Here is a 27,638-nt window from a genome sequence, read left to right on the forward strand (position 1 = left end):
GAGCTGGGGCTCTGATTTCCCAGCTGGATGTGCTGAAAAAGCCCCCCAGTTTTGCTTTCTTTGTGATTGAGAAACCCTCATGTGACTTTGTAGATGACTTCACACATTCAGAGAGCAGGAAGGAAGCCGAGCTGCTCTCACTTCGTGTTCCGTGGGGCAGCTGCAAATCCAACCTCATTATCTCAGGAGCGCCCAGAGGGACCCGAAAATGAGCCCCCAAACCCCCCCTGAGCCCCCCAAATGCTGCTGCTTCAACATCAAGACAGCAACAGTGGCCCTGGGGATCTTCCACATGGTGAGTCCTGCATGGGGGACAGGGAGGCAGGAAAGCAGAGGTGGAACCTCTCCAGGAGGTGCCTTGTTGTGGTTCACAGGGTTCCTGACACTGGATTGTTCTCTGTTCCCAAGAGGAAAACCCAATGAGTTAAGAAGGATGAACAAAAGGTGGTGGGGGAGAGGGAGAAGTGGAATTTGCTGCACTGGGAGGGGTTTTGAACATTTTTTTTCCTGGCTCTGCCAATTGGAGCTCAGGGAAACTCACTCTGCTTCCTGTTTTTCTGCTCAGTGCAGGAGCTCTTACCTGAGCATATCCAGAGCCTGTTGGGTGGGAATGGGCAGCACTGGCAGTGGGAATGTGGGAATGGGGCACTGGAGGGATTTGGGAGCTCGATAAGCAGAGGGTGATGGGCAGAGCTGCCTCCTCTGGGTCTCTTTTGGTTTCCATTGGGATCATGGCCCTGTCTAAAAGCTGTTCAGGGCAGGGATGGCAGAGCAGGACAGCCTGGAGGCCCCTCTCTCCCACGCTCCTGGTGGCACTAAGGAGTTTTAGGTGTTTTCAACCGTCCTGAGGATGTGGTTTCTTGCATGGCTGGGTTATTAAAATAATCCCTGTGCTGCCCTGGTTGTGCACAGTCATGGTTTGGGAGCCCCTGGGGTGGTAACGAGCTGTCACAGGTTCCTGGGACATCTGGGGACCGACAGCCTGCAGGAATCCTGTGGGATCAGCAGCTGTGGCACAGGAAGGACATTCTGTGATCCCCCCACAGCTCTGGCTGTGCACAGTCAGGGTTTTGGGCCCTTGGGGTGATATGGGGCTCTCAGCACTCCTTGCCCAGCACTGGGGAGAGCTGCAGCCTGCAGGAATCCCATGGGAATGGCAGCTGTGGCACAGGAAGGACATTCCAAGGTCCCCCCTCTTCCCTGGAGCAGCAGGAGCTGTGCCATCCCTCTGGCCCTTAGAAAACAGGGCAATTTTTGGATAGATCTTGTTTTGCTTCAAGAGCTGTCACACAATACCCATCATTTCTCCCCCTGCCTCTTCTCTCCCTTTCTGATGGTGCAGCGGGGCAGGGGGGATGGAAAAGGAAAAGGGGATTTATACCTTGGCTGATTTACTCCATCAGCACTGGGGCTCTGGGTCAGGACAAATTCCTGCTGCAGGTGCCAGGGATGAATCCCAGCCATGCTGTGTGACAGCAGTGCCACCAAAGAGCTCTCAGGCTCTGTGGCAAGGTCTTCTCCTCCCGTAAATCAGCTCTGCCTCGCTGCTGATCTCTGCAGAGACAACTGGAATAAATCCTGGGCGTTCTGGAACAGACAGGGAGGGAGAAGGGGAGTGAGGAGAGGATGAGGGTGTGTGATCAGCAAAGCTCCATGGTGTGGGGAGGTGACCGGCAGGTGACTTTCAAAGACAGCACTGGGGAGTTTGTCCTGCTCCTCGGGCCTCGAGGGGTTTGACAGAGATTTGAGGTCAGGGCTGGAAACCTGCTCCAGTGCAGGAACAGAATTCCCTTCCTGCTGCTTCTTGATTGGAGCCAGAGGTGCCTTGGGAAGCAGCATCTGCACCTTGTCTGGCCTCAGCTGCACCCCAGCTCCTCTTTTGGCAGCTCTGCAACTCACAGAGCACAAATTCAGCTCTGGAACCCTCCCAGGCCCTGTCCTCACCTCTGACATGACTCAGCTGAGCTCAGAGGGATTCACTGAGCTCTCACCAGGCTGGGCTGACCCAGGGGCCCCACAGAGCCTGAGCTGCTTCCCCTGGAGCAGCTCAACCAAGGAGGCAGCAGGAGAAGATGAAATGTGAAAGGAAACCAAATGAGAACTCCAAGCTCTCCTCACTTCACCCTCGGCTGCCACAAGAGCCACTCAGAAATTCAAGGGAAAAAAGGAGAAGCTATAACAGGGCAGCATTTTTGGGTGGTGCTCTTTGTGCTGGTGTCCCCAGAACACCCCAGCACCCAGAGCACCCCATCCCTGTCCTTGTCCCTGTCCCTGTCCCTATTCCTGGCCCTGGCCCTGGCCCTGTTCCTTTCCCAAGGGGCTCCTGTTCCTCACAGCTTCAAGCTCCCCTGGCAGAAACCCCTCCTGTGACGCAGCAGAGGAGCAGCCTCGCACCAGGGCCATGTGTACGAAGATAAATCACCTAGAGATCAGTCAAGCTGCAAATATTTCAGAAAAAAGCCTGGCACAAAGTGACCTCTCAGAGCAGTTGAACCCCACTGCAGCTGCAGCAGGATTGTCCCCAGGGAATGGGGGCTCTGTGTGTCAGACTCTGCCTTCAAGACACCCTTATTTATCTCCCTTGATTTAATGACTGGATTTATCTCAATCCTACATTATTTCAGCATATCATGGAATCCCAGAATGTCCTGAGCTGGAAGGAACCCACAGGGATCATCCAGTCCAGCTTCTGTTCCTGTTTTGCCCCCCAACAAACCCATCCTGGGCATCCTGAGCTGGAATATCCACACGGATCACTGATCCAGCTCCTGAACCCAACAACCCCACCCTGGGCATCCCTGGAGCTGTGGCAGCCTCGGGGCCGTGCCCATTGCCTGGGCAGCCTGGGCAGTGCCAGCACCCTCTGGGGGAAGAGCCTTGCCCTGATCTCAGCCTGAGCTGCCCTGGCCCAGCCCCAGCTGTTCACTTCCTGGGGGTTCAAATTTCTTCCACCAAGAAATGTGATGATCCTTTTACAGACAGGCAGCAACACAAGTTCCAGCTCGAGGAGATCAGGGGGGAAGGGTTGGAGAGGAGCTGGGAATGGAGTACCTGGAAGTGAAATCCTCCATTTTAAACCTGAATTTGTCCTGCTGTGGCGTTGCAACGGGAAAGGGAACTGGGTATTTTTTCTGTGTGAAATGAGAAGTTTTTGTTTTCTGCTGAAACTGAGTGGTGGATCTGCAGTGGGAGCAGCTGAGCAAGGAGAGCAGGGCAGGCACCACATCCATCTTTCTCTGCCTTCCCCCAAAAGGCCCCTCTGCACAGGGTTCACCCCTTGGTTGTGCATTCCCTGCAGGAATAAAGAAGGCTCCACATCCCAGCTGCTGGAGAGGTGTCCTGGTCTGACTCTCCATGCCAAGGGAAAGGCCTGGAGGTCTCTGCCTGCTCGCAGCTCAGTGCTTCTTTCTTTCTACACAAAATGGAAAATTTTAAACCAACTCTTGCCTTAAAATTCTCCTGAATCTCTCAGGCTGCACTGGGGTTTCCTGCCATGTCCTTATCTTGTGTGACTGCCTTGGTCTGGGCTGTGTGGCTCACTTCCCCCAGAAAGGAAACCAGGGCCTCGTTTTTCTCTGGCACACATATTAGAGGGTTCCTCACACCCAACTTCAGCCTCCAGATCTGCTGAAGGGGATGGGGGAATTTGGGGTTTGCTGTCCTGCTCTCACTCATTCCTCTTTCAGAGCAAAACTGATATTTAGGGCCCAGCTCATCCCTTTTGCTCAGGCCTCCTTTTAAGTGGAACCTGAAAAAGCAATTTCTGCCCGTATTTCCCAAGCTGGCAATTGAGGGGTTGGACCAACAGCAGAAATAAAGGAAGCAAAATGTGTTTGGGAGCCTGAACACAAAACCTCTCAACCACCTTGCAGTTAGGTGTGATCTCCATGTGTCTTCATTAAGAGATCTCTCTCCTCCCAAGGGGCACCAGCAGCTGCAAAGACACTTTGGATCGATGCAATTTCATCCTTGACAGGGTTCAGAGCTGCCCTGGGAGCTGAAATGCTGTTCCATTAAGCTGAACTCGTGTTAACTTTGTCGTGTCCTCCTGTAATGAGATCTGGATATTCCTCCTTTTCCTGCCAGCTCATGAGCAAATTGCAAAGTTCATTTACTTAATTGGAAAAAAGGGAAGACAGCAGAGTGACTCTTGAACCAGCTGGTATCAGACAGGCCCAGGGAAAGCCTGACACATCCTTCCTTCTCACTCAGACTCTGGACAGGATTTTAAATTGGGAGGGACAGGGTGGACAGAAGCTCCCAGTCCCCTCACAGCCCAGCGTGGCTTGGGGGTGCCACAGCTCTGGGAGCTGCAGCTGGGGGCTCAGAAAGTTGATGAATTCGGTTTGAAATTATTTCTAGGTCTTCTGCATCTGACACAGAGGCAGAGGGAGGGGCTGTGCTCAGCTCCTGTGACCTCCCAGCCTTGCTTCCCCTTTCTGGGCAAGGCAGAGCCTTCCCCCATAGCTCCTTTGCAAGCTCAGCTCCCGAGGCTGGGCATCCAGCTGCCCAAAGTGTGTCTGGATCCCTCTGAACTCCCAGCCCCATCCTCTGCCCAGCCCAGCCCGTGCAGCAGCTGGCTCTGAGCTGCTCCAGCAGTCCCAGTTTGCAAACACAAGCTCAGACCACAGCGGTGCCACTTCCTCCTCGCCCACGGTGCTGCTCAGGCTGTGGTTGAAGCGAAAGGTTGGTGCAGCTCTGGTGGAAAAATTGTTTCATCTCTGCCCGAGCTGGTGCTGATGTGGGTGGCAGATAGGGCCTGGCTCCTGTATCACTGAGGGGCTGAGGGCTTGGGGTCACGGAGAGGGGCAGCTGGAGGGACCCCAGGGTCACTGGTGGCACTCCTTGCTCCAGCAGGGCCATGCCAGAGCTCAGGGCACAGCAGAGTTCCCTGTGCCTCTGCAATGTCCCAGCGAGGAGACTCCAGCCCCTCTCTGGGCTCTGCTCAGGGCGGGCACTGCCCAGGGCAGCTCCTGGGCTCAGGCCCTGCCCGTGGCTCTGGGGGCATCGCTGGGCCTGGAGCAGAGGCTGGGGCTGCTCTGAGCCCTGCACACAGGGACAGACAGGGACAGACAGACAGACAGGGACACACAGGGACAATCAGGGACACACAGGGACAGACAGGGACACACAGGGACACACAGGGACACCTGGCAACACCCATGGGCAGACAGGGATGGACAGAGCAGCTGTGGCTGCCCCTGAGTCCCTGGCAGTGCCCAAGGCCAGGTTGGACAGGCCAAGAGCAGCCTGGACAATGGGAGTTGTCCCTGCCCATGGCAGGGGTGGGATGGGATGAGCTTCCCAATCCCTTCCAACCCAAGGGCAAATCCCTTCCAATGTGGGCAATGGTTCCCAGGTTTCCCATGGAGCAATATTCCCAAATATTCCCATGGATGGGTTGGAGACTGCTCTGCTCAGCTCAGCCCCCAGTGGAGGGTGGAAACCCCTTCCTGCAGAGCTTTCCCAGGAAATGATCCAGCAGGGAATGACCCAGATAGTTCCATCCTTTCTGGGATTCCCTGATTCCAGGGAGATCTCCTAAGCTGGGCTCAGACATCCCTGGCTGAGTGCAGAAGTTGAGGGCCAGGACTGAGCCCACCACTCTGGACCTCCCTCCATTTCCCAGCTCATTAAACTCCACACAGAATGAGGCTGGGGTTTGATGGTCCACTTGCAAAACTTGGGCAAAATCATTCCAGTTCAATGTGAAAAAAGAACATTTGGAGATTTTCCTCAAATAATAAAAGAAGGAAAGTGATGGTTTTGTCAGTGGAGTGGCACAGCTGCACTTACAGGGAGATCTTTCATCTCTTTTGTGTTTCTTTTTACACTTTGGAATACTGGTATTGCATTTTCCTCAACTCTGGAGCAAAAGGCAATTTCAAAACATAAAACCAGGATAAAAACCACTGAAACAAAACTCACTACCTCTGTTATTTCTTCATCTTCCTTCTGCTGGCAGCTAAATTCGAAATATTAACAAACTGATAACTTGTCTCAGAATTTCCTGGGATTTAAACCCTTTGTGTTTGGCTCACTTGGAGACTCATCCATCCAGCACCCCCTGGAAATAAATTCACTGCTGGGAATTTGGGCCAAGGCCCCTGAATTGTGTTTTTTGCTTTGTTCTCCAGGTCATGAGCATCCTGCTGCTGATCGAGTATTCCCTGGAGGTGGCCAACGGGAAGGGCTTCTGCAAAGACCTGGAGAAGGATTACTACAGAATTGGTGGGTCCTGAGAAGCAGCTGTGGGGCAGGGAGGGATCTCTCAGTCCTGCAGTTCTCCCTCTGCCTTTTCCATCAGAGTTTGGAATTCTGGGTCAAAAGCTCAGGAAGGAATTTAGACTCTGTTTGGGATTTGCTTTAGGCCAGGGCTGTGTTAGAGATCAATGTGGAGCCCAGAGAAATTTTTATTTCAGAGCATCAGCCCAAACTCTGTAGCACCCACAGAGTCCTTCAGCTCCCTCTGGAATCTCCTGTGGATTCCCCTGGCAATCCTGGTTTCCCTTCCTCTCCTTTTCCCCCAGCTGTGCATCATTCCAGCCTCACACACACTCCTGACTTCCTTCACATTCTGGACATTTCTAAGGAAACACTGAAGTGTCCCAGAACTCCTCAATGCACAGAGGGGACAAATCCCACCCCACACTGATCCCATGGATGTGTGGGCTGTGGGACAATGCCACCAACACACCAAAACCCCTCTATGCCATGGAGCCATTCCCATAGAGCCATTCCCATGGAACCATTGCCATGGAACCATTCCCATGGGAGCCATTCCCATGGAGCCATTCCCATGGGAGCCATTCCCATGGAGCCATTCCTGTTGAACCATTGCCATGGAATCCTTCCCATAGAGCCATTGCCATGGAACCATTCCTGTAGAACCATTGCCATGGAGCCATTGCCATGGGAGCCATTCCCTTGGAGCCATTGCCATGGAGTCACTCCCATGGAGCCATTCTCATGGAGCCATTGCCATGGGAACATTGCCATGGGAGCCATTGCCATGAAACCATTGCCATGGAACCATTCCCTTGGAGCCATTCCCATGGAAGCCATTGCCATGGAGCCATTGCCATGGAGCTATTCCCGTGGAATCATTCCCGTGGAACCATTGCCATGGGGCCATTGTCATGGGAGGCATTGCCATGGAACCATTCCCATAGAGCCATTCCCATGGAACCATTGCCATGGGAGCCATTGCCATGGAGCCATTCCAATGGAACCATTGCCATGGAGCCATTGCCATGGAGCCATTCCTGTGGAAACATTCCCACTGAGCCATTGCCATGGGAGCCATCCCTCTGGAACCATTGCCACAGAACCAATCCCACAGAACCAATCCCATGGAACCAATCCCATGGAACCAATCCCATGGAGCCATTGCCATGGAGCCATTCCCTTGGAGCTATTTCCGTGGAGCCATTCCCATTGAGCAATTCCCATGGAGCCATTCCTGTGGATCTCCTGCCTCTCAGCTGGACACAGCCCCACCACCCCTCCCTCCTCCTGTGACCCCCATTCCCAGATTTTCCCAGCCCCTGGTGTACTTTTCCTGAACATTGGTGGCTGGAAGAGGCAGCCAAGCTGTCCCATTGCTCACAATTCCTGAAGGATTGAATTCCTCCAGAAGGATCCAGCTCAGATCCTTGCAAAGACCCAGAGCTGCTTCATGAGGTGCCTTCTAAAAAACCAAAGCCCTCAAATATTGCCCAACCAGGATGCTCTGCCGGAGCTGTCTGGAAACAAGTGCAAGAGGGTTTTGCTTTCTTGAGTCATTTTCTGTGAAAAACCACAAGCTGAGGGAACCCTGGGAGCAAAAGCAGGAACCCAGGCCCCCTTCCTGCCCTGTCCATGCCCACGGAGAGAAAACACAACCCCTGGCAGCCAGGAATTGCTGTTCCCTGGTTTTCCAGAGGCTGTTCCGGGGCTGAAAATTCTTTGTACGTGGAGGAAAAGGAGGAATGAGTACAGATCCCTGCACATTCCAAACCTTCCTGTCCACAGGACGGGAGTCAGAAATAGGGAAAAGCGCCACACCAGGAATAGGCACTGCCTGGTGAAGTTATAAAAGCTGGCTTCAGGTTTTTCCAAGGAAAAATGCACCCTGGGATCCCCCAGGGCTGTTTGACATCAGCACTCAAAGGTTTGGTTCAAGAGAATCATGGAGTGTCTGGATTGGAAGGGACAAAAATCACCTCGTTCCAAGGTGAAGGGCATCAGCAGTGAGCAAAAAATGGGAATTTGGGTGAGTCCTGCTGATAGGAACCTGAGCAAGGGGCAGTGCAATGGTTCCCACATTTCCCATGGAGCAATAATCCCAAATATTCCTGTGGATAGGTTGGAGGCTGCTCTGCTCTGCTCAGCCCCCAGTGCAGGGTGGAAATCCCTTCTTGAAGAGCTTTCCCAGGAAATGACCCAGCAAGGAATGACCCAGCAGGCTGCAGAGCTGGGACTGGGAACAGCACAAGGAAACCAGGAGCATCCATCCATCCATCCATCCATCCATCCATCCATCCATCCATCCATCCATCCATCCATCCATCCATCATCCATCCATCATCCATCCGTCCATCCATCATCCATCCGTCCATCCATCATCCATCATCCATCCATCCCTCCATCCATCATCCATCCATCCATCCCTCCATCCATCCATCCATCCATCCATCCATCCATCCATCACATCCATCCATCTCCATCCATCCATCCATCCATCACATCCATCATCCTCCTATCCTCCCATCCATCCATCATCCTCCATCATATCCATTCCATCCATCATCCATCCATCCTCATCCATCCATCCATCCACATCCATCCATCCATCCATCCATCCAATCCCTCATCCATCATCATCATCCATCCATATCCATTCCTATATAATACACATCTTCACCACTCCATATCTTCATCGATGGCATATTGAAGAACTTGATGCAAGTGCAACCTCAAGGGTTTCCTTCCTCTTTCAAGATTTTGTTGTTTTCCTGTTTCATGGGAGGTTTTTGGGTTGGTTTTTGGTTTGGGTTGGTGTTTTCATTTTTTTATGTTTGTGCGCTTGGGAGTTCTGTTTGTTTGGTTGGTTTTCTGGATTTTTTGTTTGTTTTTTTGTTTATTTGGGGTTTTTGTTTGTTTGTGTATTTGAGTTTTTTATTTGCTTGGATTTTTTGTTTCTTGGGGGATTTTTTTGTTTGTTGGTTTGGGGTTTTATTTGTTTACAATTTTTGTTTATTTGGGAATTTTTTTTGCTGTTGTTGTTGGTTTCGATTCTTGTTTGTTTGAGGTTTTTCTTTGTGTTTTTTGTTTGGCTTTTGTTTGTTTGGAGGTTTTTGTTTTGTTTGTTTGGAGGGGGTTGGGGATGTTTTTTTGGTTGCATTTTTTGGGTTTTTGTCCATGGCACCAACTCACCCCTGCTGCCAGCAGGGAGGATGATTCTGTTGCCTGGGAACAAACAGGAGGTAGCCAGCCCATGGAAAGTTGTTTTCCCTTGGTTTTCCTTTTCTTTCCATCCCTTTGTGTTTGTGGGGGTTTTGTTTGGAGGGGTTTGATCCAGGTTCTGCTTGGAAAATCCAGCTGGGCAATTAGCTGGCAATGGCCGCTTCCCAATTAATTAGGGATCCTGCCAGAGAGCTGGAGCAGGAGCCCATGGAGAGAGAGAGAGGCAGGAAAATGTGGCTGTGCTGGACCCCAGAAAATCCTGAGATAAGGAGAGAAATCCTCTCTGGGCAAATTCCTGAGTGCTGGTGCTGGGCAAAACCCAGGGAAAAACCTTGGGAGATTGGGCTTTAATGGGATTGGGATTGGCTCCTTTAGGGAAAAGGCTTTGGGAATTTGGGCTTTAATGGGATTGGGATTGGCTCCTTTAGGGAAAAGGCTTTGGGAGTTTGGGCTTCAATGGGATTGACTCCTTTAGGAAAAGGCTTTTGGAGTTGGTCTTTAATGGGATTGGCTCCTTTAGGGAAAAGGCTTTGGGAGTTTGGGCTTCAATGGGATTGGGATTGGCTTCTTTAAGAAAAAGGCTTTGGCGGATTGGGTTTTAATGGGATTGGGATTAACTCCTTTAGGGAAAAGGCTTTGGGATTTTGGGCTTTAATGGAATTGGGATTGATTCCTTTCGGGAAAAGGCTTTGGGAGCCTGGATTTTAGTGGGATTTGGATTGGCTCCTTTAGGCAAAAGGCTTTGGGAGTTTGGGTTTTAATGGGATTGACTCCTTTAGGGAAAATGTTTTGGCAGATTGGGCTTTAATGGGATTGGTTCCTTTAGGGAAAAGGCTTTGGGAGCCTGGCTCTTAATGGGATTGGAATTGGCTCCTTCAGGGCTGGTCCCACAAAGGCTGAGTCTGGCTCCTTTTTTAAGACCTGTTTTGGGTTTAGGCCGTTCCCTGTTAATCTTTGGCTCTTTGTGCACCACATCCCAGCCTTGGTTCCACTCCCCTGCTCCTCAAAGCTGGGCTTGTTGTTCTGCCTTGGAATTCCAATTGGAATTCTCTTTCCCACACCCGTGGGAGCAGAAGGAAAGCAGCAGTGGCTGCCTTTGGAGGGAGCTGCCCTTTGGGTTCCTGATTTTCTCCAGGACACAGAGCCCTTTCCCCCTCTCCCTCAGGGTTTGCTGGGTTTGGGGTTCTCCCTTCATTGTTTAAGGAGATTTCTTCCTCCTGTGGGTCTCAATTCCCACAGCCTGGTGAGGAGCAGCATCAAAGAGCAGCCATCAAAGCCATGATTTCCTTTCCTACCTGGGCATATTGTGATGTCAGAGGTCTCAATGTTGTGTTTTAATGGATTTTATGTTTAATAATTTTATATTTCTTGGATTGTTCTTCCCAGTCCCATCCCAGCATTGTTCTGAATTCATGAAATTAATCTCTTTATTCAATTTATATTTTTATAAATTTATATTTCTATTAATTAATCACTTTAAATTACTTTTATTTTTCTGAATTCATGGTATCCAGACTTTATAACCTGCTCTGGAAAATGACATCAAGACCACACTTTCCTTTCCTGCTCAGGATATTGTGCTCTCAGAGCTCTCAGCGCTGTGTTTAGTGGGGTTTGTGTTTAATCACTTCATATTTACTGAATTATTGATCCCAGTCCCACCCAGTGCTGTTCTGAATTCATTGGGGTTTTAGCAGGTTACGAGGAAAATCCTTTTCCTTGCTTTGCACCATCGCAGCCCTCCTTTCCTGGTGCAGGGTGGGTGGATAATTTGCATCATTCCCTGTATCCCACCTCTCCAGATGGCTCCATTCCCCCTCCAGAACAGCTTTTTTGGTTCCTGGGGGGTTGCAGCCTCCCCAGAGGGTTTTTCCCCCAAAACTGAGGAAGGAAAAGGCTCCTCGTGCTGGGGGAGGAAGTGCTGGGCAGGGCTTTGCTCACTGAAAGTTTCCCATCAGCAAAGCTCATTTCTGGAGGAGATTTAAAGAGGAGACAGCAGGGGAATTGGAAATCTCTTTGATTGAAATGAATTTAAATTGCATTTAAATGAACTCTGTCAGCAGAGGGAGGATGGGAGGGGTGGCACTGCTGCTGCCACCTGCCCAGATGTGGCTCAGGAAGGTTTTCAACAAACCTGGAATTGTTCCAGAGCTTCTCAGTGACATTTTTAGTCCTTTCTGGAGCTGGGGGTAGATTTGAGTCACTTTACCCTGGGGGGAACCTTTGCATTTCCCCCTAAAGACAGCAAATGTCCAAATTCTGATAAAGATATCTTTGTTAGGGTCACCTGCCTGAAAAACAGGGACAGGTTTCTCTGCCTTGACTTCTTTAAGAATGGTTTTATTGTCTTGGCAAAAAAAACAAAACAAAACAAAACAAAACAAAACAAAACAAAAAAACCAAAAAAATAACCCAAAACAAAACAAAACAAAGAAAAAACTCCCCAAAAAACCAAACAAAACCCCCCAAAAAACAAAAAAAACCCCCAAGCAACCAACAAAAAATAAATATATTTAATTAAGAAATATTCACTGAAATAAAGAATATCCACTTCTAGAAAGGGAATAAAGGATGAATTGGGGTCTGCCTAAGCACTGAAATTTTCCCTCACCAAAGGTCCAGGTGAACACTCAGGGCTGGGGTAGATGGAGATGAATTTTCCTGGGGGAAAAGGGTGACATGGAGCAGTTAAGGATTTCAGAGCAGCTGGAATGTGACAGGGATTCTACAGGCACAATTCCCAGAGTTCTTTATGAAAACAGTGAGGGCATCATGGATAAAACAGAGTTTGGCACTGGATTTATTCATGGTTGTGTGGAATCCTCAGCTGAAAGGGACCCCCAAGAACCATCAGTCCTGTGCACTTATGGGAAGGATCAGCTGCTTTAAAAAAAGACAGAAAAATTAAAAGCTTGGCTCTTTTCTAGCAGAATTAAACCCTTTCTTGAAGCACTTAGGAATTGAAGAACCCAAAACTGGCCAATGCTGATTTAAACTGTAGAATCCCTGTCACATTCCAGCTGCTCTGAAAGGTGAAACAAAAGGAAAGGAGTTGGAGGAACCTCTGGGAATGGTTGTGCAGAGACAGATTTAAAAAAGCAGCAGAGTTTTGCCTCTGGAGAGGTGAATCAGCAGCAGGGCAGGCTGGGATTCCAGGAGGGAAAATTGTTCCCAAGCAAAGGTTGAGCGGGAAATCTGAGGATATAAAACATCACCCTAAACCCCCTCACGTGGCATTTTTGAGGTGTCCCTTGCATCCCAAAGCTGCAGAGTTGGGGGACAGATCCCCCCCAACCCTCTCTGGGGTGAAAATTTCTGTTTTTCTCTGAGAGATCCTTCACTGCTGGTTCCTTTATCTGCCTTTCAGCCTCTAAATAATTTCCAGCTCAGAGCTATGAGCCAAAAGCCCTCTGGGTTTTTTAATTCTTCATTTTGTAGCCTGGGGTATTTAACATTTCAGGCCTTGGTTCCCCCAAGCTCACAACCCACCTGGTGGATACAGGAGCTGCAAAGAGAGATAAAAATGGGTGTAAGAAGGGAAAAGAGAGTTAATTCCAGCTGTGTGCAATAATTCCTGCACAGACACAATTCTTTGTGCCAGGTTGAACCCTCCATTAGGGGTGTGGTGGAGTTGGGACATCTCTTGGTCATGTGGTGATTAATTTTATAATTTTTATCTTTTTCAGCTGATATCACCACCAGTTTCCTGCTGATCCTCATGTTGTTTGTCATCAGCTTCCATCTCCTGTTCGGGGTGCTCAAGGTACGTTCCCCACAAATGACACTCAGGGTTTGGGTGGTGCTCACTGGAATTGTGGTCGAAAAAAGCAGGAAAACCTCCCAGAATCTCAGAATCACACAGGGAAAAAGGCAGATAAAAATACCAGAACCACAGAATCATACAGGGATAAAAGGCAGATAAAAAATTCCAGTATCAAAGAATCACACAGGGAAAAAAAGGTAGATAAAAATCCCAGAATCACACAGGAAAAAAAAAAAGTTGATAGAAATCCCAGAATCACACAGCAAAAAGGGCAGATAAAAATCCCAGAATCACAAAAATCACACAGGGATAAAAGGCAGATAGAAAACTCAGAATCACAGAATCACACAGGAAAAAAAGGCAGATAAAAATTCCAGAATCATATGGGAAAAAAAAGATAAAATTCCCAGAATCACTCAGGGAAAAAAAGGCAGATAAAAATCCCAGAATCACAAAATCACACAGGGAAAAAAGCAGATAAAAATCCCAGAATCATATGGGAAAAAAAGATAAAATTCCCAGAGTCACACAGGGAAAAAAAGACAGATAAAATTCCCAGAATCACACAAGGAATAAGGGCAGATAAAAATCCCAGAATCACAAAATCACACAGGGAAAAAAGCAGATAAAAATTCCAGAACCACACAGGGACAAAAGGCAGATAAAAATATCTCCTTGTTGCAGAGGGGGAGAGGGACTGGTTTGAATCTTCAGGTTCCTGGGAAAAGCTTCGAACACCTAGATTGACCAAATCTGGGCAGCATTTCCATCAGGGCTATGTTTGGTGTCAAATGAAGGAGGTTTTATGATTTAGAAAGGTTTTCTTGCCTCATTTCCTTTCCCTGTTGAAAGTCAGAGAGCACTGTCACTGTGAGAGAGCTGGCACTGCCCTGCTGCAGCAGGGACTCATTTCCCAGGGCAGGACGAGGAATGGCCAGGCCTGGGGCTGGAAACCCCAGGAATCTGATGGCAGAGCTCTAAGCATTAAACAAAACCCAAATAAGCCAGTTCTCCCTCTGCAGAGGTGAATTTCAGGGACAGTGGGATGACAGCTCTGATGGGAAGTGCCAATGCCACAGAATGAGAATTCACAGGAATTTTCCAAAGGGGTGAAGAAAATCAGCTTTGATGATTTTCTCTGAACCAGTTGTCACTGAAATCAGAAATTCCAGGGAAGTGTTAATTCTTGGAGCACCATCTAAGTCCTTCCAGGTGTTGCCAGCTGGTCTCGTTTCCCAGTTGGAATAAAAATAACCATTATATATCATGGTTATATAATAAATAACCAGCACTGCTTTTCCTCCTCAGATGAAGGAGCGGTTCCTGATCCCCTTCCTGGCTCTGCAAGTCATCGATTTCCTCCTGAGCCTCCTGACCATGTTCAGCTCCTACATCCAGGTGCCAGCGATCATCTCCGTGTCCTCCCTGGGCCACACGGTGGGTGACAGCTCCTCCTCCTTGTTGGAGCCCTGGTCAGTGAGAATTCCAGACTTTCCAGGCACTGACCCCCAGAGAACACTGCACTGACCTGAGGCTGTGGAGAAGCTTCCAGAATGGAATGACAGAACTGGGATTGTGGGTGTGGAGTTTGAATAGAAGTGTGTGAGATCACAGGGAGGGAAACTCAGAGTTTGGGGTTTTAGAATATAGTAATAGGTATAGAGAAAGATGGAGGTTTTGGGGGTGGAGGCTGCTCCTGCTCCTTCTCCTTCTCCTTCTCCTTCTCCTTCTCCTTCTCCTTCTCCTTCTCCTTCTCCTTCTCCTTCTCCTTCTCCTTCTCCTTCTCCTTCTCCTTCTCCTTCTCCTTCTCCTTCTCCTTCTCCTTCTCCTTCTCCTTCTCCTTCTCCTTCTTTTTCCTCCTCCTTCTCCTCCTCCTTCTCCATGGGTTTGGGTGGTTTTGTGTAATTGGATAAAAAGTCCCCACTGTGGGCATGGGTGGTTGGTTATTGGGTTAAAGGTAAAAATAATTCAGGTGTCATTTCTTAATTGGACAGTTTATCCTTCAAAGGCCTTGTAGAGAGAGAGATGGGGCCCCATTTTCAGTGTGTCAGAGTGAGGTGCTGCAGAACTCAGGGTTTGCGGGACTGTGACAGAGATAAGAACTAACAAATATTGGAGTCCAAATGAGAAATACCATCTCACAATTTAACCCTGACCTTGTCAGAAAAGAAGCAAAATTTCTTCACCTGCTGGGGACTCCTGGCTTTCCTGAGATGGGGAGTGCATGGAATGGAGGATCCTTCCCTTGGAGGTGGTTCTTCATGGAATCATTGAGGCTAGAATGAAGGATCTTTACCCCAGGCTGTGGTTTGTCATGGAATCCTTTAGTTTGGAAAATACATTAAGGGTCCTGGAAGATTGGAATAAAGGATGGTTACCCTGGGCTGTGGTTCTGCATGGAATCCTTTAGAATGGAAAAGACCTGTGGGATCCTGGAAGGTTGGAATGAAGGATCACCACCCTGTGCTGTGGTTCTTCATGAAATCATTTAGTTCGGAATAAAGGATCGTTATCTTGGGCTGCAATTCTTCATGGAATCATTTAGGGTGGAAAACACCTTAAGGATTCTGGAAGGTTGGAATGAAGGATCATTACCTTGAGCAGTGGTTTGTCATGGAATCTTTTAGGAAGGAAAATACATTTAGGGTCCTGGAAGGCTGGAATAAAGGATGGTTACCCTGGGGCTGTGGCTCTTCATGGAATCCTTTAGGATGGAAAAGACCTTTAGGATCCTGGAAGGTTGGAATGAAGGATTGTTACCTTGAGCAGTGGTTTGTCACGGAATCCTTTAGCTTGGAAAATGCATTTAGGGTCCTGGAAGGCTGGAATAAAGGATGGTTACCCGGGCTGTGGTTCTTCATGGAATCCTTTAGTTTGGAACAAAGGATCATTATCTTGGGCTGCAATTCTTCATGGAATCATTTAGGGTGGAAAAGACCTTTAGGATTCTGGAAGATTGGAATGAAGGATCATTACCTTGGGCAGTGGTTTGTCACAGAATCTTTTAGGAAGGAAAATACATTTAGGGTCCTGGAAGGCTGGAATAAAGGATGGTTACCCTGGGGCTGTGGCTCTTCATGGAATCCTTTAGGATGGAAAAGACCTTTAGGATCCTGGAAGGTTGGAATGAGGGCCATTGCCTTGGGCTGGGGTTCTACATGGAATCCTTTAGGTTGGAATAAAGGATCATTATCTTGGACTGCAATTCTTTATGGAATCATTTATGATGGAAAAGACCTTTAGAATCCTTGAAGGTTGTAATAAAGGTTTGTCATGGAATCCTTTAGTTTGGAAAAGACCTTCAGGATCCTGAATCCAGATGTGAGGTGGTTTCTCCTGGCCAGACAGGATGCAATCCTTGGAGGCTGAAGGAAACCAGTGGCAGCTGGGATATTCATCTTCCCCTGTCTTGAAATGTTGATTTCCTCCTGGCTTTGAGGGAGGTGGCTCTGGGTGTGCCCCTGACAGGAGGAGTTTGCTGGTGATACCTCAGGTTTAGCTTTTCTATTTTCAGGTTTTGTGCTGCTTTAGTGTGTGGGTCTGAGCTTCATATTGGGGGAAGGAGAGGTCTGTGCACAAAGCAGGGAGACAAAACAATTCCTGCTCTAGCTGGGGACCAAGGACAAATGATCCAAATCTCAGCCCAAGAGCACAAACAACGTGGGCTGGAGAGAGAAAAACAAGCAGGATGGGACTGAACAGGCTAACTCCAATTAACTCCAATATGCAAATGGATTAGAACTTATAAAAGTGAGAGACCCTGTGAGCTCATCCATTTTTGTAGCCATTTTGGGTTGTGCTGCCCAAGGTAGATCCATTGAGGCCTTTTAATGAATCCCTGCTTTATTCTTTAGCTCTGTCCAGCCTCTGTTCCAGGTCAGCCTTCACAAGGCATCACTGGAGATAAACTGAAATTGTCACTGCCCTGGCCAGAGGCTTCTGTGGAGCTCAGATGAAGCCCCACAAACAGTTTGCGCACTCTTTGGGCCAGCAGAAGGGGAGGTTTGGGCTGAAATTAAGAGAATTTAGTAGTTTAGACTCCGTGTGAACCAACCACAACTCTGTGTAAAGTGTGAATGATCTGCAGAAGTGACCCAATGCTGTGATTGTAACCCAGCTCCTGTCCCCTCAGCAGGGCCACTCCAGGACTCCCCTGCTGGCGCTGCAGCTGCTGGATTTCTGCCTGAGCATCCTCACCCTGTGCAGCTCCTACATGGAGGTGCCCACCTTCCTCAGCCTCAAGCCTGTGGAGAGTGGGGTAGGTCTGGAGCCAGCTCTGCTCATTTCCCACCCTGGAACTCCTATAAATTCCCATTCCATGGCTGTGCAGCTCCTCTGGAACATCCAGAATGGCTCAGTCTGACAACAAAGAGGATTTTCTGTGTTCTCCCAGCATTGCTCCTGACTGACAGCTCCCATGTTCCTTAAAAATACACCTTGTTTCTTCTTGTAAGAATCTGATGGATGCAAATTGTGGAGCTGCTGGCATGGAAAATGCCTCAAATTTCACCTTTATTAAACAGTCACATTTAATAAGTCCCACCTCAGTGTTGTTATGAACAGATGGAATCATCACATTCCTAGGGAAGGATGGAGATACTGATTTAAGGCTCTGGGATCATGGTCCTGAGATTTTCCCTCCAGAGAAAAGAGCAGGCTGGTGGCAAAAGTGGAAATTAAAATTTTAAAAGTTCATTTAAACAGGGCTTTGCCTAAGGAGTGGAAACAACAGGAGGAAAACAATATCCCTGTGATCCTGCTGCCAGTGAAAATCCCTCATTCCTTGCTCTGCCTGAACCTTGAACCCCTCTCTGTGGGTGCCCCTGGCAGAGGGAACAAATGTTTTGGGCTGAGACCTGAGTGTTTTGGGTTGAGACCTGAGTGTTCTGGGCTGAGACCTGAGTGTTCTGGGCTGAGACCTTCTCTCTTTTCCCCCAGGGCTCTCTGCCAGCCCTGCAGAAGCTGCCAGCAGGGGAATATGTCAAAGTGATGATCACCTTCACCATCGCCTTCGTGGCTGTGCTCGTCCTCAAGGTAAAAGGCTCTGAAGTGAGGCTTCCCCAGGAAATTCAGCTTTTATTCTCTCCCAGATCTGCCCTGTTGGGCTCTCCTTGGATATGGGAAACTTTGAGATAAAAAATGCTGACGTAGAAATGCCATGGAATAGGGCAGACACTGTTGAGTGAGAAATGGAACTGGGAGCAAGTTTCAAAGGATGGCCTTGCAAATAAGGCTGGATACTTTGGAGAAATAGAACTGTGAAAGATGCATTGTAGTGGGACCCACGAGGGGTAATTTTAGATGATTGGCTTTAAGGCATTTACAGCATGGTGTGGCTAAAGCTGATAAGCCAAGAAACACTTATATTTATTAATTAGGAAATAGTTGGCTTCTGATTGTGATGGTGTGAATTATAACATCTGTATTGTCACACCCTTCACATGAGACTGAAAATAGAATAAAATTTTTAAAACACCTCTCAGTTACCCCATCTCTGGGTCAGAAAAAAGTCTAATCCAACACTCAGGCACAGTGGGAGCTGTGTCTCTGTATGGTTTATCCAAATCCCTGCCTTTGCTCCTCTGTGTGAGTTACCAAGGAAAATCCTTCTCATATCCCCAAATTATCCCTGTCCATTCCTGTCTAGAAGGACAAAAAGGGTGAAAAACCCACAGCAAAGTGCTCTGCTGTAAAGTGCCCAAATAAATGAGATTATTGAGCAGCAGGTGAGATCTTTCATGGGGTGAGTGGCTGTGTCCTCTCTGATGGGAGCAGAATTCTCCACCCTGACACTCCCAAAGTTCATTAAAACCGGGGGCTAAACCCTGCTGGCGCCTCAGGAAACTCCACTAGAGAGGGATTTTATTCTTTTATTGCTTCAGTGGCTCAGAGAACTGATTTTTCACCTTCAGCCCCATGAAGAAAACCAGAATCTTGCAGGTACTTGGACAGAAAGTGCTGCTTGTGATCTGGAAACCATTTTATTTTCCAAGCGCTCCAGGTGGGCCAGATAAGCCAGTGGGGAGTGGAGAGTTTTGTGTGGATGCATTTAAAGCTTTAAAATCTCTTTTTAATATTTGCATGGAGTGTGCAGCTGGAGTGAAGACAACCCAGAGCCCCAGCTGGCAGGAATCTCCCTGACCTGGCACATGGATTAATTGGAATTTTCCACAGCTCTACTCACAAAATGCTGGAATTTCAGTGGGTTTTTGTGCTGGGGTTGTAACAGGAGGGATGGAGTAGGATAATAAAACCCTAAAAAGCCATCAGGACCCCCATCCTTTAATCCCAGTGCCACTCCCTCTCCTTTTCCATGGGTAAAATCCCATGGAATTCTCTCCCTGCAGCCTCCCAGCTCAGGGCAGTGTGGGGCTGGCCCTGCATTACCTGTGGGGGCAGAACCAGTTCAAAATTCTATGAAAAATTATTCCAAGGGCGGTGTGTGGCTGGGGCTGTGGGACTCCAGTGGAAACAGGATCAGTTGTTTGAAATTCCTTGGAAAAAATATCCCAAGGGCAGTGTGGGGCTGGGTTTTTGCTCCCTGTAGGGCTCTGACAGGATCTGTTATTCAAAATTCCTTGGGAAAAAATCTTCCAAGGCCAGTGTGGGGCTGGGGCAGGGGGACTCCAGTAGGAACAGGATCAGCTGTTCGAAATTCCTTGGAAAAAATCTTCCAAGGGCAGGGTGATGCTGCCATTGCACCATTAGGGCAATTCCACTCTGCACCCATGAGTGATCCTAAATCCATGGGGTGAGGTGGGCTGGGGGCACCTTTGGGTTCATCTCACTTCCACTGTGCCAGGAGCTCCAGCCTGGCCTTGGACACTGCCAGGGGTGGCAGGTGGGCAAATATTCCAATATTCTTTATTTGACTTTGGAGTCATAAAGGCCTCCAGCACCACAGGGATAAGAAAGCAGAAATTAAGGGGAATAAAATATTCCTTGTGATTTTGATTTATTTCAAAACCAAAATCGGGAAGTGCATTCCTTGTTGTATGATTTTAATTTATTTCAAAATCAAAATGGAGGAATGCTTTCCTTTGTTGTATGATTTTGATGTATTTTAAAACCAAAATCAAGGAATGCAGCCCTTAATTGAATGATTTTTATTTATGTCAAAGCCAAAATTGAGGAATGCATTCCTTTGTTGAATGCTTTAATTTTCAAAACCAAAATCAGGGAATGAAATCCTTTGTATGATTTTATTTCAAAACCAAAATCAAGGAATGCATTCCTTTTTTGAGTGATTTTATTTCAAAACAAAAATCAGAGAATGAAGTCCTTTGTATGATTTTATTTCAAAACTAAAATCAAGGAGTGCATTCCTTCATGAGTGATTTTTATTTATGTCAAAACCAAAACTGAGAAATGCATTCCTCTGTTGTAAGATTTTATTTCAAAACCAAGATCAGGGAATGCATTCCTCAATTTTGCTTTTGAAATAAATTAAAATCACTCAACAAAGGAATGCATTGCTGTGTTGTAAGATTTTATTTCAAAGCCAAAATCAGAGAATAATCAAGTCCTTTGTATGATTTTATTTCAAAACCAAAATTAGAGAGTGCATTATTTTGCTGGGTAGTGTTTATATGAAAACCAAAATCAGGGAGTGCATTCGTTTGTTGTGTAGTTTTCATTTCAAAACTAAAATCAGGGAGTGCATTCCTTTGCTGTGTAGTTTTCATTAATTTCTTAGATTTACTTTTTAGATTTTTCAGATTTCTAGATTTTTTCCCCATGGATGAGTGAAGGTTCTACCCAGTTTCTATGGCGGCTCCAGGTTTGCTCTCAGGATGAAGAGGCTTTGGAAGCAGGAAGGGTTTTGCAACATTCCCAAAAGATGCTCAAAGTTTGGATTTACCTCCGATCTCTGGAATGTTGAGATGGATTTTCTCACCTCAGATATTTCATTCATTTTTTTTTCTCCTCTTTCTCCTGGCTGGGTGCCCACACAAAGAGCCCTCATTGTCCCGGGCATGCTCAGCTGCACAGCCCTGCTCTGGCATCTGTGGCTCCCTGTGTTCCCTGAAAATCCCAACTGCTCCCAGCCCCTTCCCAGGCCAACACAAACACCAGGCACACGACTGGAGCTGCTCAGAGCCGGGAAAATATTGATTTAACAGGGCCAGCCCCACAGACCCCGCTTATTTCCCTGGGCCACAGCCCCTCAATCAGCCCTTTTTCCTCAGCAAATGGATAAATATCCATTTATTGCATGGATAAATATCCATTTATTGCATGGATAAATCCGTGGGGTGCCAGGAGGTCCTGTCAGGGAGGTGCAAAAATGGGATTTTGCTGAATGAAGGGATTTTTGGGGCAGTCCTTGGATCTCTGTGGTGCCACTGATGCTTTCCTGAGGCGTCCAGGCTTCGTAACCTGCTCTGAAAAATGGCATCAACGCCACGATTTCCTTTCCTACCTTGGGATATTGGGATCTCAGAGGTGTCCAGTGTTGAGTTTTTAATGGATTTTATGTTTAATCCCTTTATATTTACTGGATTATTTATCCCAGTCCCATTATTTTATGTTTAATCATTTTATATTTACTGGATTTCCAGTCCCACCTCAGCGCTTTCAATTCACGGAATCCAGACTTCATAATTTGCGCTGAAAAATGACATCAAAGCCACGATTTCCTTTCTTAACCTGGGATATTGTGATCTCAGAGGTCTCAATGTTGTGTTTAATGGGTTTTATGTTTAATCGCTTTTTATTTACTAGATTGTTGATCCCAGTCCCATTCCAACATTGGGATGGGATTATTTTAAGTTTAATAATTTTATATTTTAATATAAAATTAATAATTTTTATATTTTTATTTACTGAATTTCCAGTTCCACCTCAGTGTTTTGAATTCACTGAATCAAGACTTCATAACTTGCTCTGAAAAATCACATCAAGGCCACGATTTCCTTTCCTCTCTGGGGATATTGTGATCTCAGAGGTCCAATGTTGTGTTTTAATGGATTTTATGTTTAATCCCTTTATATTTACTGGATTATTTATCCCAGTCCCATTATTTTATGTTTAATCATTTTATATTTACTGGATTTCCAGTCCCACCTCAGTATTTTGAATTCATGGAATCCAGACTTCATAACCCGCTCTGGAAAATGACATTAAGGCCAAAATTTCCTTTTGTGCCAGGGTATATTGAGATCTCAGAGGTCTCAGTGTGTGTTTTAATGGATTTTATGTTTAATAATTTTATATTTACTGGATTGTTGATCCCAGTCCCATCCCAGCATTGAGAAGGGGTTATGTTATATTTAATAATTTTATATTTAATAATTTTATATTTACTGGATTTCCAGTCCCACCTCAGTGTTTTCAATTCATGGAATCCAGACTTTGTAACCTGCTCTGAAAAATTACATCAAGGCCACAATTTCCTTTCCTACTCAGAATATTGTGATCTCAGAGTTGTCCAATGTTGTGTTTTAATGGCTTTTATGTTTAATCACTTTTCATTTAGTTATTTATTTATTTTATTGATCCCACTCCCATCCCATCATTGTCCTGAATTAATGGAATGGATCACTTTATTAATTTATATTTTTATAAATTTATATTTGTATTAATGAATCACTTTATATTATTTTTATTGTTCTGAATTCATGGAATCCAGACTTCATAACCTGCTCTGGAAAATGACATCAAGGCCACAATTTCCTTTCCTGCTCAGGATATTGTGCTCTCAGAGCTCTCAGCGCTGTGTTTAATGGGGTTTGTGTTTAATCACTTCATATTTACTGAATTATTGATCCCAGTCCCACCCAGTGCTGCTCTGAATCCATGGAATCATCACATTCCCAGGGGAGGATGGAAACTCTGATTTAAGGCCCTGGGATCGTGGTCCCAAATTTCTCCCTCCCCAAAAAAGAGCAGGAAAATCCCAGGCTGGTGGCAAAAGGGGAAATGCCCTTTTTGCCCTGCAGTGCCATGGAAAAATGTCCTTTTCCTTCCTTTTTCCCTCTTTTCCAGGCCTACATGTTCAAGTGTGTCCTGAGCTGCTTCAAGTTCATCAAAGCCAGCAGGAGGGAGGAGGTGAAAGTGGAGCCACACGCAGCGGAAAAGGTGAGGAAAAGTGAATTACCTTACCCTGGAAAAGTGAGGAAGACCCAATAACAAGAGGAAAAGGTGAGGAAAAGTGAATTACCCCAAAAGTGGACCCAAAACAGTGGAAAAGTGAGGAAAAGTGAATTTACTCCTGAAAGTGGAGCCAAAACAGTGGAAAAGGTGAAGAAAATTGAATTTTACCCCTGAAAGTGGAGCCAAAACATTGGAAAAGGTGAGGAAAAGTGAATTACCCCTGAAAGTGGACCCAAAACAGTGGAAAAAGTGAGGAAAAATTAATTTTTTCCTGGAAGTGGAGCCACAGGCAGTGGAAAAGTAAATTTTCTCTGGGATAACCCAGCCCTGCAGCTCTGCCAGCTGAATTCCCACAGCAACGGGATCAGCCAAAAATCCCCCAGGAACTGCACTTCCACTTCCACAAGAAGTGGAAAAGGGGCATAAAAGTGAATTTATTCCTGAAAATGGACTCAAAAGCAGTGGGAGAGGTGAGGAAAAGTGAATTTATTCCATGAGCAGGAATCCTCTAGACTGGTGATCCTTACCTCTGCTTTTTTGGGATCAGAGGGAATTTCCAACCCTTCAAATCCCCAGTAGCAAGTGCTAATAATCAGCTTTTAATTAAAATATATCCATTTAATTTCACTTCTTTATTTTCTGCATAAAATCTTTAAAGTCAATGTACAAGAAAGGTGAAACTCAGGCACAGCAGATAAAAGGGAATGGATTCCCTATGATCCCTGATCCAGGAATCTGGGGGCAATTCCAGCGGGACTATGGTTTTCCATAGCTAAAAGTGTTTAAAATCAGATTTTTCTTCACTTTTCTTCTGAGAGGCTGGGATTTTCAGTGTTGTAAGGATGCGTGGGACATGGAATGCTGAGGGATAGGAAATGCTGAGGGGATAGGGAATGCTGAGGGGATGGAATGGTGAGGATATGGAATGATGGGGGATGTGGAATGCTGAGGGGATATGTGATAGTGTTCACAGATGTTCTTGGGTGAGGGAAGAGATGAGGATCTGACTCCATGTTTCAGAAGGCTGATTTATTATTTTATGATATATATTACATTAAAACTATACTAAAAGAATAGAAGAAAGGATTTCATCAGAAGGCTGGCTAAGAATAGAATAGCAAAGAATAATAACAAAGGTTTGTGGCTCGGCTCTCTGTCTGAGCCAGCTGACTGTGATTGGCCATTAATTAGAAACAACCACATGAGACCAATCTCAGATGCACCTGTTGCATTCCACAGCAGCAGATAATCAATGTTTACATTTTGTTCCTGAAGCCTCTGAGCTTCTCAGGAGGAAAAATCCTAAGGAAAGGATTTTCCATAAAAGATGTCTGTGACAGGTATGGAATGCTGAGGGATGTGGAATGCTGAGGGTATGGAATGCTGAGGGTATGGAATGCTGTGGTTTGGCTTTTATCTCAGCCAACCTGCTGGGCTCTCCCTTGCCAGCAGCAGCGCCCCAGCTGTGCCCCTGTGCAAAATTCCTCAGCTTTCCTTGGGAATGGGGTTGGGATTCTGCACATTCAGGACACTTGGGCCATTCATTGCCCAGGGAATGGGGGTGGCACAAGGTGCATCCAAACCCTGCTGGATTTCTGCCCTTTGTGCCCTAAATCCCAAGCTGTTCTTTGTCCCTGCTTGGAACCAGACAGGGGAACCCTGATTTGTAAAAGACAACTCTACAACATGTAAAATTGTTAAGTTGGTCTGATTTCTTTCAGGGTTGGACACATGTGGAATAGCTCCCCTAAAGGAGACGTGTACCTCTGAGAATTCCTGAGTCTGTTTTATCCCCTAACCTGTTGCATATGCATAGTTATAACCTTATTCATTATAGGTTCATGTATATTTATTTCGTAGCCCCATTTCACGTTAAAACTGTCACATCAGTTTTTATGAGCCTGTGCAACTCTTTAGTAACATCATTGTATCTGCAACTCAGCTTTAGTTTTCTTTTTTAAGGTCAGTGGGGCCCCTCCTTATCTCTCTTTAGATTAGAAACTTGTGGTTTTTTAAGTAACTTTTTTTTGTTGTTTTTTTTTCTGTAGGTTTTTTATGAGCACAGTAAATTAGTAGATGAAATAGGTTTAGCAAGCTATAGACTAAACAAGTTGAAACAGCACTTTTCAGCTAAATCTAAAATTATTTTCTACTTTAAGTTCAATTTCTAACTCTTTGTCTCAACCCTCCAGGATGAAATCCGTGTAATCTTATAACCTCGGATCTCTTCCAGGTCGTGCTGCCATCCTATGAGGAAGCCCTGGAATTGCCTTCCAAGGATTGTCCCCCTCCCTACGTGGCCATCTGAGCCCAGCCTGGGGGAGCTGACCCTGGGTGCTGCTGGTGCCTTTCCCAGCAGAGCCCCAGTGCTCACCCAGAGCAGTTCCCAGCCTTCTCCAGCCACATCCTGCCAGGGAACTGCTGGAGTCTTGCCCTGCTGTGGCACCCCAATTTCCTGACCCTGGCACCCCAAATTCCTGACCCTGGCACCCCAAATTCCCGATCCTGGTACCCCAATTTCCTGACTCTGGCACCTTGATCTCCTGACCCTGGCACCTCAATTTCCTGGTTCTGGCACCCCAAATTCCTGACTCTGTCACCTCCACTTCCCGACTTTGGCGCCTCAATTTCCTGGTTCTGGCACCTTAATTTTCTGACTCTGGCACCCAAATTCATGACTCTGGAACCCCAAGTTCCTGACTCTGGCACCTCAATTTTCTGGTTCTGGCACCTCCATCTCCTGACTCTGGCGCCTGCATTTCCTGACTTTGGCTCCCCAGATTCCTGACTCTGGCATCTGCATTTCCTGGTGCTGGCACCTCAATTTCCCAACCCTGCCACCCCAAGTTCCTGACCCTGGCACCTCCATTTCCTGACTCTGACACCCCAAGTTCCTGACAATGGCACCCCAATTTCCTGGCTCCGGCATCCCAAATTCCTGACTCTGGCACTTCAATTTCATTACTTTGGCACCCCAAGCTCCTGACTCAGGCACCCCAAGTTTCTGATTCTGGTACCTCATTTTCCTGAATCTGCAACTCAAATTTCCTGGCTCTGGCATCCCAAATTCCTGACTCTGGCACTTCAATTTCCTGGTTCTGTCACCTTAATTTCCTGACTCTGGCACTTCAATTTCCATACTCTGGCACCCCAATTTCCTGACTCTGGCTCTGGTTGCCATCCCTGGAATCTGGGTTTTGACTGCTGTGGGTGCAGGGCTGGCCTGAGCCCTGCCAGTTTTGCCCTGTGCCAGGGTGGTTCTCCTCTGGCTCAGCAGGGAGACCTTTAAGAATTGGGATTAAGGGATGGTCCTGGTTTAGGGCAATTTTGGGAGAAAAACTTCTAAAGGGATTTCTTCTAGAAAAACAAATTCATGTGGTTCCTCCCCTAACTGGTTCGGGAAAAAGATTTCCTTGTAGAAAAATGGAAACAACTGTTTATTTAATAGGCAAAGCATTCAACAGCACAAAAAATGAACAATATTAAACAACAAAACCTCTTGCCACTCCAAAAGAGATGACAAACTCAGAAAAGTCCCCTTGGTGGGCTGTAGCTTGGCTCACTCAGCGTCTTAGCAGTCCCTCTGGCCAAAATGGAAAATGGAAATGTTCCATGGAAATGGAAATGTTTCCATGGAACGTGGAAGGAAAATGGAAATGTTTCCATGGAAAAATAAATGTTTCATGGGACATGGGAGGAAAATGGAAATGTTCCATGGAAATAGAAATGTTTCCATGGGACATGGAAGGAAAATGGAAATGTTCCATGGAAATGGAAATGTTCCATGGGACATGGAAATCCCATGTCAAACTGTGACAGGGATGAACAGGGAAGGAATTTTCTCTGGGATAACCCAGCCCTGCAGCTCCTCCAGCAGAATTCCTACAGCAAAGGGATCAGCCAAAAATTCCCCAGGAACTGCAGCCCTCATCCTGTCTGTTTGTGGTGATTGACAAAACCCAGAATATCCAGCTCTGCCGTTTCATACCTGAGTGGGTGCATTTTTCTCTGCTTTTATATCACTTGGAAGATGAGTTTCAATTAAAATAAAAATGTTAATGGCCTCCAAACTGTGAGTCTGGTTTCTGAGGGTGTCTGATTGCTGAGTAAGGAAGAAATAATTTGATTTCTAAAAAAAATTAGTGAGCAAAAATGGTGCTTTGACCTTGGCCTGATCTTTCTCATGCTTGTGCTGCTTGCAAAGGAAAAGCTGATATTTCTGCTTCAATTTCCTCTCAAAACCTGCCTCTCTGCCTTATCAGCAGTGATAAGGATCTGTGGCCTGCTCACCAGTGACGGCACAGCTCAGGCCCTGCAGATGTCACCAATGGCA

General features: G+C 46.7%; 1 protein-coding gene across 2 annotated transcripts; it reads left to right on the top strand.

The window, feature by feature from the left end:
• LAPTM5 (lysosomal protein transmembrane 5) lies at nt 1-27,372 on the top strand. 2 transcript variants are annotated; one of them, XM_064731509.1, is made up of 8 exons: nt 1-295; nt 6,138-6,231; nt 13,134-13,210; nt 14,519-14,647; nt 17,346-17,468; nt 18,149-18,244; nt 23,198-23,290; nt 25,539-27,372. In XM_064731509.1, exons 1-8 carry the CDS (start codon nt 209-211, stop codon nt 25,611-25,613), a joined length of 774 nt encoding a protein of 257 aa, XP_064587579.1. In that variant the 5' UTR covers nt 1-208; the 3' UTR covers nt 25,614-27,372. The 2 variants fall into 2 exon arrangements, with proteins under 2 accessions (XP_064587579.1, XP_064587580.1); XM_064731510.1 differs by having other exon boundaries at nt 109-295; nt 17,343-17,468; nt 25,539-25,746.
• The last annotated feature ends 266 nt before the right edge of the window (nt 27,373-27,638 follow it).

This window comes from Zonotrichia leucophrys, chromosome 23 (genome assembly GCF_028769735.1).
Source record: "Zonotrichia leucophrys gambelii isolate GWCS_2022_RI chromosome 23, RI_Zleu_2.0, whole genome shotgun sequence".
NCBI classification, from domain to species: Eukaryota; Metazoa; Chordata; class Aves; order Passeriformes; family Passerellidae; genus Zonotrichia; species Zonotrichia leucophrys.

Bases quoted from the DNA above. Each gene is read 5' to 3' on its own strand.
- LAPTM5 (XM_064731510.1), top strand. From the start codon at position 209: ATGAGCCCCCAAACCCCCCCTGAGCCCCCCAAATGCTGCTGCTTCAAC. The intron at 6,232-13,133 runs GTGGGTCCTGAG...TATCTTTTTCAG, and splicing joins GAAGGATTACTACAGAATTG to CTGATATCACCACCAGTTTC. The intron at 18,245-23,197 runs GTAAAAGGCTCT...CCTCTTTTCCAG, and splicing joins TGGCTGTGCTCGTCCTCAAG to GCCTACATGTTCAAGTGTGT.